The 14,009-nt window shown below is 44.8% G+C and overlaps 1 protein-coding gene and 1 long non-coding RNA gene across 2 annotated transcripts in view; one reads left to right on the top strand and one right to left on the bottom strand.

Moving 5' to 3' along the window:
• LOC138492881 (period circadian protein homolog 2-like) overlaps window positions 1-14,009 on the top strand; it is a 344,827-nt gene that overhangs the window by 231,261 nt on the left and 99,557 nt on the right. The window contains 1 exon segment of the mRNA XM_069620199.1: window positions 9,172-9,621. Coding sequence (XP_069476300.1) covers window positions 9,172-9,621 — 450 coding nt within the window.
• Window positions 1-14,009, bottom strand: part of LOC138491472 (uncharacterized) — a 47,817-nt gene that overhangs the window by 20,440 nt on the left and 13,368 nt on the right. The gene's annotated exons all lie outside the window — the stretch shown is intronic.

The raw sequence follows: 14,009 nt of genomic DNA, 5'->3' as shown, positions 1-14,009 counted from the left end.
CATTTGGGTAGCTTCAGGGGTGCCTCTGGTGAGATCACAGTCGGTTCTTAGTCATATTTCGCCATCTAGCGGAGGGGCCGTGGTTGTCTTGCCACGCCGGGGAACTGTTGTGCGTAGTCTAAGAAGGGGGCCCATATGCTGTCAAACTTGCTCCTGTTCCCAAAGCGGAGGGCAGTGATCTTTTCAGCCACTACGATGTCCCAGCACTTGGCCCTCCACATGGAGGTTGCCGGGCCCTCAGGGTGTTTCCACAGCCTCGCAATTGAGATTTTCGTGGCTGTGAGCAGGTGGGAACAAAGGTCTGCCAATTGCCCTGCCATCGGGAATTGGCCCTCGCCAGTGTCACCCAACAGGATTATGCCTTTGGCAGGTCTTTTTATGCTTTAATTAGCGCTGCTGGTATTGGGATGCAATCATGTGGTTCTCCAACTGCTGGACATGCCAGTAATGCAGTTGGATTTAAGACTGTACAATATTTGATGGTAGCATTAGCTGAATTCAACAACATACATGTTCTGACTCTTGAAGTAGGTAAATGCTGAGTTTTATGTTTTGAGTAACAATGCTGTGACTGTGTAAGCTACTGATACAACAAGAGTTGATCCAGAGCTGCGCTCTACAAGTGCAGCTGTGGCTACAGACAACGGGAAGGGTGATAAACCTTCTGCTATGACATCCTATGCTGTATTGTACTAGACGTTTTGGTGATCTTTGTCCACATATTTCTGTGTAACCACTGATTGTCCATACCCTTCTTTTTGAAAACAATATAAAATAAATGTATTTTTGTAATCAGGTACACCAAGACAAGAGAACTTGCCAATGTTTGCTTTATTTCAGTGAATGCCTTTTCTGTTTCGTCTGTCAATATTAAGGGTTTAGGTGTGTTTAAATGGGTTATCCATGGCTTTTCTGTTGCTGTGTGACCTAATATCCATTGGTGGCAATATCCAGTAGCACCCGAAAAGGTCTTCATTTGACAGTTAGTTACTGGTTTGGGTATATTCATGTACTTTCTCAGTACATAAGTTCAGCTTTTGCTTGGTTGCTTTGTGTCCCTTCCCTGCTTGAGCGGTTAACAGTACTAGCATCTCTTGTTTTCACCTTTTGTATGTAGATGATGCAAACTAGGGGTCATCTCTATAATTTACCAATGTCAAACCCCCAAGAAACGTAATATCATCTACATCTTTCTCTAGGTTTGTGAAATGAAGGTGCGACTTTCTGTGTACCATTGCATAAAATGGGTCCATGTAAGTTGATAACAGAATTAGTACAAGTGAAGAGGTACTGACTTTCTCAGTGTATTGGGACTGAAAAGAAGATTGAACATATATTGACTCCTGCAAAGTATCTAACTGTTGGTGGTATACATGACAATAGTAATGAAATAGACCGATGAGTGCCACTCATCAGTACTGGTGACCACCTCTGTAGTAAAATACATGACAATATTGACAGTAGGATTTCTCAGCGGGTTGAGCGCTTGCTGTGTGATCTGTAGGTCACAGGTTTGACTCTTAGCAAGGCCAACTCAGCCTTAAATCCTTTCAAGGTTGATAAATGAGCAGTAACTTCGGGTTGGTAATAATTGCATGTAAATGGTCGACGCAGAACACTTTGGCGAAAGTGCTACATAAATAACAAATCAATATTATTGGTATGGTCACTGGATGGGGTACCATGGGAAATTATGGAAAACTACTGCCTTTAAATCTTGCAAAATGTTATAAGTGTTTCTTTATGGGTCGGACTGGGGTATTAGGTTGGATTGTGGTTGGCATAAATATTTCTTAGTCTTATAATGAGTTTATTACTATCACAATTATTGCTTCTGTCTTAGGTTTCAAATGGTGTTATGATTTTCTGGGTAACATTTTTGTGGTATTTATCTGAACGTGTGCTAGCCTTGTATCATAAATTAACGGGACTACGTCCTGATGCTACGACTATAATTCTTGAAACACTGTTCACAACAATTGTTCTAAATCTTCCTGCTTTGTGATGTCTACCGTTCTGCCTTTCCCTCCTTCATGCTCTCTGTGTAACATAACCATCACTTCATTGTCATGCTCATTTGGGATGTCAAGAAACCTGTCACTGGGAATAAATCATATTGCACATCTTGACTTGCACAATGGGTGAAGCCCCAGCACATTTACAGGTGGCAATGGACAGAAAAGAAATGTGTGTCTATCTGAAATAATTACAGTTGGTACTGTCAAGGGTTTAGTTAATAGGTGAATTACTGGATTGTTTTAGATCCCTGAAGCTAGCACTGCTTCTGAAGACAATTGGGTATTCACAGAAACCTTACTGTTAATTGCATTGTGGTTTGCCCCATGTGAATAAGGCACAACACACTCTTTCCATCATTTCACAATTTACAAAGGGTCCCTCCTCAATAATGGGTATCAAAGTTTACACGATGACATCAGTTTCCCCATGGCATTTCTAACCAGTAGCTTGTTTTGTACATGAAACGGTTTGGAGTTCATACATGGAAAAGGAAGGGCTGAGGGAGATACTACGCCTCTGGTTGCTTGGAGCAGAAGCCAATTTGGTCATTCAAACTTACAATGTCCTTACTGCTTACTATGGTGACACATTGTGTTACTTGTTTCAAAACCACTTCCGAAACCTCTTCCCCTTTTTCTGGGTCAACCAGTTCCTCTTGCAGCCACTGGGCCATGCCTCCCACATGAATTACCACTGCCTGCCTCCATCCTTACTGCTGTTGCTGTACATTCTCTAATTGAAGCATCATTCATTTTCACTCATCAATTCATGCCCTTTTTTCCTTACAAGAAAGATAATCATTCTCTATGGGAGCCAATTCTGGAATGGGCTTTATTTGCCACACCATAGATATGTTTTTAAGCTGTGTTTGAGGCTTGGGCAACACCTGTACATTGTGGCTCCCTGCACCGTCTCTATAGGCTTCCTTATACCAGAACGATGGATGAACACAACCTTCAAATGACCCAGACAAGCTGTGATGGTCACATCTTTCTTTTGCCTACAGTTATTCAGTTTGCCCCAATCAGTCTTCCATGGTAAAATTATGGTAATCTTCTGTATTAATTCATCTCTATTCTGGACCAATTCAACACCCTCGGTAGGCCAGCAATTTTCTTAAGTTAGCAGCATACATTCCTCTGCATGTGTAATCACTCACATGAGCTGACCAATATCAGCCCATGATGGTTTAAAGCACTGAATCATAGTTCTCAGTTCTACAGTCGACTGCTCTGGCTCATCTCTCACACTAGCAAACTCTTTGCACAAATTCCTCAAATTCCCTGATATCAATGGGCCATGAATCATTACCAGTGGACCAGCACCGCCAGCTCCCACTCCTGGTAGGTAACTGTGTTAGTCGGACTTGCAGTTGTCCAGACCCTGCACTGTAAATTGCACCATCACAGGTGTGAGATAGGCTTATGGTGGATGCACTCACTTCTTGCCCATCTGGGGCTTGAGCTTGGGGTTGCACACATGTATTTGCTGCATTCTCGGTTGAATTTACTGGGAGCTTAGGGATTGCACTTGAACCCACAACCTCACTTGCTCTTCAGCTGGTGCAGCAAATTCACAGTTTAGCCCCTAATGTAGTATGACATCTTGATCATCCACATCCTCATCTTCCCACCCTTACCTCTGTTCATATTTGATATCATTCTGTTATTTGATCTGGCAAATTGGACCTCACTCCTCTGTCTTGACCTTTCCCCTGTCTTTGTATCCCACCCACCATTATTTATTTATTTATTTTATTGTTGAATTTTTAATCAACGATTTGATTTTTTACAACATCTTTAGTTTTTGTTTCCTTAGTCGTGTTTGGTCTCTTTAGTTTGAATCATACGCTTCTGATTTCTTGTAGCATGATAGATGGAAGATGGAGATGGAGGGAGAAGGTCATCCAAGCAGGAAAGGAAGTCCTAATTTTCATTTAGTTTCAGGACACGTTTTTTGATTAGGGTTTGAAGGATCTTGAATGTCACTAGTTGCCATGATGTGCGATCACCACTAATCATCCTTTTCCTCCATGTCTCTTCATCAGTTGTTAACGAGTGTTGGAAGATGTATTTCATGTAGGGGAACCGAATCTCCACCAGACTTGGGCAAGACAGTAGTAAGTGACGAATAGTCTCTTTCTCTTTGTCACAAAATCTACAGGTGTTAGTCAGAGCGTTGTTTCTTATATGACGAATTTCATTGGTGTCTAGAAGATTTAGTCTTGCTCTCATTATGAGGTTGCGTGCCGATCGGCTTGGGAATTTTTCGATATAATTCTGGAGTTCGTCTCGTTTCTTCCACACCGGGGGCAAATGAGAGGTGAGCTTGTACTCGGATGCTGCATCTAGAGTGCGGATCCAGTCCATCTCTTTTATTTTTTTGGTTATCCTTTGGTTATCCTTGTAGGGTTGTTGATCAGCTCATCTTCTGTGCATTCGATGGTTTTTAGTAGAGCTTGATTTTCTTCTTTCCATTGATTTAGCATTGTGCAGCTTCCCGCTTGGATTTCTTTGAGCACCAGCTCATGGAGAAAGGAGCAGTTTGGAAGAATGCATTTCCTGTAGAGCATTAGTTTGTTGCAATCAACAGTGCCTTGAAGGGAAAGCAAACTGAATTCTCGGCGTATTAGTATGTTTGGAGTCGAGTCTGGTAGGCCGAAAGTCGTCCTCCAGAAGTAAGCTTCTAGCTTAGGCCAAAGAGTCTTGGGTAGGCAAGGCATAGCTTCTGATCCATATGTCACGATGGGAACCACTTTTTGTTTGTAGAAATTCAGTAGTGGAATGGTGGAAAATTTGCCAAATTTTCTGTCTATTGCTTTACCTTTTGTTGCAAGGCTTCGAATTTTGTTGAGCAAAGATTCTTGAATGGCCATGTCTTTTGCTGAATTATCCAAGATTACCCCCAGGTATTTGAAGTTCTTAACTTTTTCAGTTTTGTTTTTTTCTAAGGACCAGTTAAATTTATCTTGGGTTTTGGCTGTACGCTCCATCACCATGATTGTAGTCTCATTGATGTTGATTTCTAGATTGTTTTCAGTGCAGAATGATTGTAGATTGGTGAGTTGGCGTTGAAGGCCTATAGGTGTCAAATCTAGTAGGATAAGATCGTCCACGTATAGTAGTCTTCTGATGCTCGTTTGTGCAATTTTAGGTGAAAAGGATCTGATCAGGGCTTCTGAGTATTGGTAGTCTTCCATGTAAGCGATGAAGAGGGCCGGTGCTAGCGGACAGCCCTGTTTAACTCCTTGTTTTGTGTTGATTTGGGTAGATAGACATCCTTGCTGGTTTAGCCTCACTTTAATGTTGGTATCTGTGTGAAGTGCTTTGATCGGCTTTAGGAATGTTGCTTGGGCAGCCCCAGGCGGTTAATTTCTGCCAAAGTCTGATACGGTCGACTTTATCAAAGGCTTTAGAGAAGTCTATAAAAGCCATATACACTTTTGGGTGACCTTCTTGTACTTTGTTTTTTAGGATGGTTAGCAGAAAGATGTTGACGTAGTTCCTAATGTTTTTTTGAAGCCAACTTGGAAGTTGTCATTACATGGGGCATGTGAGGCCCAAGAATGGAGTTTTTTCAGGAGGAGAGAGACGAAGACTTTTCCTATAGGGTCCAGTAAAGGCCAATAGGTGAAGTTGATTTGTTCAACAGTGACCAGAATTCTTTTTGAGTTATTGGAGCAGATGGATTTCAGCATGATTTCGGCATCTTGTTGATGTAATGTCCATCTGTGTCTTCTCACCCAAGATTTGTATTCTCTGGTCGTTTCTTTAATAGCTAATTTTCTTTCGGTAGTAGGAAGTGTTGCTGCAGATCTTTTTGCTTTCCTGAAGGCACGGCGTCTTAGGACCAGGAGTTTGTCGTATGAATGGGTGGGCGCTTGAAGGTTTTTGTTGAGATTACCTTTCTGCGTCCTATATGAAATCAGAAAAGGAGCATAATCCGTAGCATCAAGTTTAGGTATGTCAGTTGGATTTGTGTACCGGTTCGTAAATTCTCTTATGCTGTGTGCTGTGAGGCGCAGTCTGTTTCTTTGGGTATTTTGTTCCAGTCCGACTTCCATCTTATCCTGGTTAGTATATGATGATTCCAAGTGGTTACCAGGATGTTGTGATCGCTAGATGAGGTTTGGCGGATATCAAAAGAGGTCGTTAAGGATAGAATAGGTTCGGAGACGAAGGTGTAGTCAATAGTTGACGCTGATTTGTTGTTTGCCCATTTTGGAAGACGAATATTGCTTTTATATATGTGTCCAGGTTGTGAAGTTGTCTTGAGTTCATCAATTTGGTCCACAATTCGCCTCGTCGTTCACTCTGTGTTTTTTCTTTGGAAGGTTTCGGGTTGCAGAAGGCGTTTAGGTCGCCAAATATTATGATGTGGTAGGCGTTATAGGTGGTTCGTACTTCATCAACAGTGGTTTCAATTAGGGTCAGAAAGTTTTTTGGGTCAATTGCAGCAGGGTTCCAGTAGACATTTAGTACTGCAATGGGTATCATCTGTTGAGGTGCCTCGACAGGAGAGGAAAGTGTCCATGTTAGTAGCAGTGCAAGAAATTAATAATTTGAAACAATGATATCTGTTATTGCCAGGCCACTATTCATACGGCATGCAGTGAGCAGGCCCGAGGATGGTCGATCAACTGGGTGTTTTGATGCCAGAGCCAGACGGAGATCAAAGCCATCAAGCGATGGAGTTTTAGTCAACCAGGTTTCCTGGAAGCACCGCAGGTCGGCTGATCCCAGATTAACATCACTGGGCGAGGTTAAGTGCTTAAATCCTCAAGTGTTCCATGATCTAAGTTTAAGGTAACGAGAAGTGCTCTTTTGTGTATTCGCCGTGTCTTGAAGATTGGACCTGTTCGCGAGTTGCTACTTTGAACGATGCATTGCCAGTGCCTTTGGGAGCCATGCGCAGAAGCTGGATGAGGTCAAATTTTTGGTGTTGGGCATTGGAGGTAGGCCTTTTTTCTGGATGGATGGTTTTAGTAAGGTTCCTGTGCTGGTCTTGTCGTTCTTTGCGGAAGGCTATTTTTGCTTCAGGGGTTTCTTTGTTAGCGTCGTCTGCTACTGGTCTGGTTGAAGTTCGAGTAGATTGAGGTAAAGGTTGACTCTTACTCGATGGTGACACTTTTGAGTCTTGGTGTGAAGTCTCTGGGATTTGTCGATATGAAGGTCTACGTTCATGCGAATTAACGTTTGCATTGTGTTTGGGTCTTAAATAGTGAGCGTTTTCGCTATTGTTTCGCGACTTTTTCAGTGTGGGTTCAGTGACTTTGGAACTTGTGTGTTCAGAGGGATTTCTCTGTTGGGACAGGTGGTAACCCAGGCTTCGGAAGTCTCTCTCTCGGTCTATCGGTTTGTTTTTAACTCTACTAGAGGTAATATGAAGATGGCACACTGCTCTTCCGTGATAGTGGCTTGGCTCAACAATCCTCAAATCGTCTGACGCAATTTGATTCAGCTTCTGTGAGGTTCATCAAGTCAGTGTTTGACAGGAAATCCTCAGTTGTTATTGGTGAGTTCCCGGTGACATGGTTTGTGAATGAGGGTTGAGGACTCGAAGGGTCACTGATCTGTTGAGATAGCTTACTTTGAGAGGTTCGTTGTTTCACAGATATTGCAGCAGGTTTAAGGGCCAAGTTGGTAGATTTTTTTTTTGAAAGAGGTATTTTGCTGGCAGCCTCCGAAGCATGGGGTTTATTTGAATTTTTGAGTCTTGTTGAGTCAAAAATTGAATAAGGTTGCTCCGTCGCTTCATGTGCAGCTTTGTTTCTGTTTTCTTTGTCGTCGATTACTAGGACGATATTGGTGATCGATCCATTTGTAGGTTGGGCTAGGAGCTGATGTTTTTTTTTGGGGATCAAATTTGTTTTTTCAGCTGAAATTCTTTTGTGTGAGTTTCCGGCAGTCAAATCGATGAGTGGTGCAGGGTCGCTAGGTGGAATAGCTGATCCATTTGTTGATGATCGTTTTTCTAAAAGGTTCAAGCTATTGTCTGGAGGCGTGCGTTTATGTCAGCCATATTTGTGCAAGATATTTTTTTCGTGTCTTTTTGAGCCGTAACGTGGCCTTCGAGAAAGATGAGTTTCGTATGAATCATGGCTTGTAGAACTGTATGATCTTTTAGTGTGCCGTGTAGTGATTCATAAAGCTTGGTGAAGGGAACCAAGGCAATTGTTAGTGCTGACATGTATGAAAGCAGGTCTGGCTTCTTTGAAGGAGTTTCATTGGTAGCTGCGGAGGGTTTTCGATTGGATCCATGTGTAGGAGTGGAGGGTATGTAGAAACTCGATCTTTCGTGGCGTGGATCATGGTCATGATGTGATTTCCTTTTGTCTCTAGGGTCTTGGAGCGGTCGGTTTATGTGGCAAGTTTTGTTGGGTTCTCTTTGCTCCTTTGTCTCCTGTTGTTGTAGACTTCGCTGTTCAGTAGGTGAAGTAGGTAATGGAGCTGTTATGTCCTGCGATGCTGGAAAGAGCAGTGATGACATTGAGGTTGAGGATGGGACAGCTACTTGTTTTTTATTTTGCACAGCGGTCGGAGTGGTCTCAGGCTCCGTAGCATGTTGTAACTCGTTTGTTGGTGGAATTGAGGGGATGGTCAATAGAGGCGGTAGAGGGGCTAGGGCTTGAGGTAAGAGTGGGGTTTGGCCGAAGACAAAGTCGTCGGGAATCACTGTACTGATTGATTGGTCCGGTAGAGCACCGCTTTCCAGGTTGGTAGGAGGTGGGGCTTTCTTTTCTGTGAAGGGTAGACCGGTTTTTGGGGGGACTGGTGTGGTCTTTACATTTTCATTGATTTTTGTATGTTTGCTGAGTGGTTGTAGATCATGCACTGCGTCTAGTAGGTCGGTGTCCGTATGTTCTTGGAGTACATCTGTGCAGTTTACCCCATTTTGCTTTTTAAAAAAAATAATCTTTGTCAGCGTTGATAATGGAGAACGTTTTGCTCTTGTCTTTTTTCCATTTAAGGTTCTGCCTTTGGGTATGGTCAGTTTCAGGGTTGTAGTGTTTTTTTGTGCTTTTGAGTTACTTGGTATGTTTTGAGAATCTGTTTTAGTTTTGATGTTTCTTTTTCTTTTTCCTTGTGACGTCGTTTGCTCTTGGCGCAGGCGTTTGTTTGGGTTCGTTGTGCTTTTATTTTTACTTTGTAGACGTTGCGCCTCTGAGAGGCGTGACACAGGATCTTCAAAAGGGTCAGAGAGCTCCTGCTCTGATGACACTGTGCGGGCGTGGACAGCAGGCACCCTGCATCCACAGCAGGCGAGAGTCGAGCCGCTTCCTTCGGCTCTTCGCACGACTTCCGCAGCTCTGCGCCCCCACCCTCTGCATGGACGAGGACAGTGTAAGGGGATCTGCGGGCACGTCGCAGCCCACTGGGTCCGAGGTGGCCTGGGATGTTTTCGGATCTGTAGCTACCGCCCCCTCTGCCGAGCTTCGGGATGTCTCTGCGCCTGGGCAGGCGAGGGGGCCTGGAGAGTCTGGGGAGATATCCACCCGACCTCGTACCTTCATTTCCGTTGGAACGGACCGAAACGTGGACCCGGACCCTCAAGAGGTCAGCTCCTCAACTGCAAACACAGCACCCTCTTCGGGGCAAGCCGGTAAGCGAGCAGGGAGAGACATAGCGGGTGGAGCCGTGTTTGTTGGTCTAAAAGTAATGTCCGTATTTGTTTGATGAGGAGATATGTCGGGCGTCTCAGGCTCCTCAGTTAGTTTCTTAGAAAGATCATTTGAGAGCTGAGAGCCGTTTAGTACAGGCCACAGGCTTTTATTTGAAGTCCGTGTGGGTAGTTTGAAGACTTTCTTCCCCACTTTACTTCCAGCAATTTTAGCAGATTTGATGGTAGATGCTGCTATGCTTAGTGGGTTTTGAGCTTCTTCTTGGAGGTGTTTGTCAAGATATGGGCGAGGACGCAGACTTTTTAATCGCCTGTTTTCTTCCTCTAGAGGAGTTAGCGGGGAGGCAGTCAGTCCAGTCACGACACCCATGACTGCAGGACTGCCACTCTCTGCCACTCCGTGTCCGCTCTGCGGTAGTTGTGAGTCTTTATGGTAGGGTGGAGGTAGCTCCTCCTTCAGGTAAGGGTGAACAGGGAAAGCAGACCAAGCAGAAAGTAGACTGCAGGACTGCCACTCTCCGGCACTCTGCGTCCGCTCCGCGGTAGTTGTGAGTCTTTATGGTAAGGTGGGTGTAGCTCCTCCTTCACCTACCATTATTCTTGATTGCCTAATTTGTTTGATCCCTCTGCAAATGAGTTTATTTAATTTATTAATTTATTGAATGTTTTTACAGCAGAAAGTGATTCCAGGCACTACAAGACAAAAAGAAAAAACAATAACGGTCCTTGCAACATTCGGATGGTGCAAGTGCAGTAATAATTAGTGCATGGGGAGGGGGCTGATCATGGGAAGGGTAAGGCGATGGGTGAGGGCGAAGTGCAAGAGGGAGGGAGCCCAAGAGCTGGTCAAGAGCTACGAGGGACCAGGGGAGTAAGTGTCAGGAGAAAACATACTGGGGGGTCAATAGTGCAAGGAAGGGGGTAGACCGGCCTCAGGGAAAGCCAGGGGAATGGAGCCTAAAGGCAAGTGCTGGAGAGAGTGCAGGGGAGATGGTTGAGGGGGGGGCTGACCCTGCTATGGCTCATACGGGACTCAGGCAGCGAGTCGCAGCATCAGGTACAGACTAACAGGGGAGAGGGGTAAGGCGAAGGAGGAGGAGAAAAGGAGGGTCTTGAGGAGTTTCTGGAGATTAAGGAGATCTGGCTCAAGGTCAGCCAAAATACATTGTCTGTAATGCCGAGGGTATCACTGATCTGATTTATGAGGGTGGAGTGATTGACCACGTCAAATGCGGAGGAGAGGTCAAGTAGGGTGAGAACAGAAGGAGAATTGGAATCAAGGTTAGAGAGCAAGTCCTCATGGGTGTTCAGGAGAGCTGTTTCCATGCCTTTGGCTGCTTTGAAGCCAGACTGGTGGTCATGGAGACAACCAACAGATTCAGTATGTTGAATTAGTTGGGATTTAGCCAGCTTCTCCAGGATTTCAACCAAGAAGGGGGTAGTGTAGATAGGGTGGTAGTTAGCCGGCCAGAAAGGGTCAGCAGATGGGTTTATTAAGAGAGGGTGCACAACGGAGTGCTTAAGGGATTCTACGAAGGAGCCAGTGGAAAAAGAGTGGTTACAGAACTCAGCCAAGGAGGGGGCAAGAGAGGCAATATTGTCATTGATAGTGCTACAGGTGCAGGGGATCACCTGTTTGGAGGAGACTTTCATAGAGCAAACTGTCTTAGAGACCTCATCCGGTGCAATGGGAGAGAAAGGGGAGAGTACGCGGGGAGGAGTGAGAGGGGCCGAGGGCATCCCAGGTGCAGGCAGAGGAGGGGAGGGGGTAGATGAGAGAGAAGAGCGGATGACATCTGTTTTGGTAGTGAAATGGGAGGCCAGTGCTGAGCAGAGGGCCTGAGAAGGAAGAGGAGAGGTGAAGACTGCAGTAGGACTGACTGGCAGGATCCTTGCACATTTTGCAAAGTTCAGCCGTGTTTTTGTGACCTCTGAGATACAAGCTTGAATATGAGCCTGTTTCTTGGAGCAGATGGAGAATCTGTATTGCCTTTGGAGTAGGCAACAGGCCACTTTGTCAGAGGATTGCTAGAAGGCAACCACTTGCATTCTGCAGCTTTGCACTTGCTTTTCAGCGAGGCTAAATTGAAATCATACCAGCTGTTGCACTTGGAGGTGGGCTTCATGCAGATCCTCATGGCAGGGTCAAGGATGTCAAGGGTGTTAGGGATAGTGAGGTGAAGGTTAGCAAGGGCTGAGTCAGAGTCAGCAGCAGGAGTGGGTGGAGAATGAAGGAGGAAGCAAAAACAGCTACTGACACTCGCTTCATCGGTCGAATTATGGAGAAGGAGATTGGCAGTGCAGGTAGAGGTTTGCTCGTGGAGTCTGGGAGGCCTGTAGATGGTAGCGAGAGTGAGCGAGAGGGTGGGAGAGATGCCAAGCTTACAGACAAGACATTTAAAGGAAGAATAGGATTAAGTGGGTATGACGGAGGCAGGGACCCAATCAGGGAAGACAAGTGCCACTTCACCTCCAGACCGATTGGCCTGGGCTTGGAGAGGATCTTGTAGCCATCAGGGAGGAGAGTGTCAAAAGCAGTGACAGAGCTGGCATTGAACCATGTCACAGGGAGAACGAGGACATCTAGGTCAAAGTCTTCTAGGAGGTGACAGATGTCAGAGGAGTGTTTGACAGCAGAGCGAGAATTGAGGGTAGCTAAGGGAAGCTGGTTGCCAACTTTGATGGTCTTCCAAGGCTATATGGTTATAGGTTATAGTATCGACTGAAAAGGGTCGAATGACAAAAGGGTCGAGTCAATCCCCCCCAAACCCCTGTTTTTGGTGTAAAAACATCTTTTTTAAGCTAGACTAGAGCAAAAAAATATATATATACATTTAAAAATGTTTTCAATCCTTTTGTTTTCGGTCGAATGCACTCTCACCTTTGGCATTCGATCCTTTTGTATTCGAAACTTTAACTGGACACCACAGGGATGAGGTACAACCGCATCCGTCGGTGGAGGTATAGAGACCAAGAGGGTGGCAGATGGTAGAGTGGACAGAGAAGGGAGGCAGTTAAGGAGAGATGGGAGACACCTGTCAAGAAGGAGAAAATTGGGCTGAGAGCCCTGGGCCAAAACTTCCCATTCTTGTTGCTTTATTCTCTGACCCTTATCCTTTAGGGTGCATCTTAAATGGAAAAGCTTCATTAAGTTAAATGTTCAGCCAATTGGGAACTGTCATTCTCTATCCCCCTTTTTTATCGGGCTTCACCTTTCTAAATATTGACAGGTCTCAAGCTGAAAATGTACTCTAAGTATACAGCTGTTCCAAAATCTTGGGCACTTGGCTCTTTACATTGGTTCTCCCCCATTCCATAACACATTTTATCGCCTAGTTATTGTCTCACGTTTATATGATTGCTAGTATTTGTTTCAGATTCAGTATCCCCTTTGTGACCTCTTACCAGAAGACAGGATCTCATTTAGTTCCCCCTGCCAATGCTATTGGGTCTCGACCTTCAGCTTGTTTTCCGTGATGGCTCCACCCCATTAACATATACTTCCTGTGTTGCTATTTTCTCCCTTTTTATGCTGATACACGACAATCTTATAAATTTAGCTCAACCCCTTTCTAATCCTTTCACTTTAGTTTCATTTACCCTCCTTGTGTCTACTTGCACTTCATTAACTTACATTTTGCAGACTGTGAGATGTGAGAACACCATGGCACCATATTATTTTTAATGTATTGTTTTTGTATTTATTAACTAGGCAAGATGTTTTGACCAGACACACTAACAAAAGTACCTTGCAGACATCAGGTAAGTCCTACAGCAGTAGCTGTAAAATACTAGCATGGGTAAGGGAAACCATTGTCCGGAGAGTGAGTATTCATTTGATTGGACATGTCCAGGGACAGTACAGGCTAGATACAGGGGCATTTCACTAGGACAGATTAATAGCAGGGTATCAGTACAAAGGAGAGTGTAGTGAGGTGGAGAACAGTCAAGGCCAAGCAGTGATGTGGGAATAGGTACAAGGTAGCGTTCAAGGTTGAGGAGGTGCAGTTTTAGAGCAGATGTGAAAGAGTGAACAGCAGTAGATGTTTTGATGTGGGCAGGGAGGGAGCTCCAGTGCAGAGGGGCAAGATGGGCAAAAGAGGATAAGTGAGATGAGGCACAGGGAGGGTGGGGGTCATATTGATTGTTGAGAGCAGAAGAGCGGAGGATGTGGGAGGGAGTCTACCAGTGATATGGTGGGCAACGAAGGGGGTGGGGGGTTGAGACAGCGGAGAGACTGAAATACAGTTATGCAGGATTTAAATAGGGCTCAATGTTTCAGGGACATCCAACAAGTGTGGTGGTGTTGTTTGGGAAAGGGGTAGAAGTGGGAGAGGTTGTAAAGAGTGCTGATGGTAAAGATAAGGACT

Source organism: Ambystoma mexicanum, chromosome 10 (genome assembly GCF_040938575.1).
Source record: "Ambystoma mexicanum isolate Mex_15411 chromosome 10, UKY_AmexF1_1, whole genome shotgun sequence".
Lineage (NCBI taxonomy): Eukaryota > Metazoa > Chordata > Amphibia > Caudata > Ambystomatidae > Ambystoma > Ambystoma mexicanum.
The sequence above is the reverse complement of the archived record's forward strand: the minus strand, read 5'-3'. Positions and strand labels throughout refer to the sequence as shown.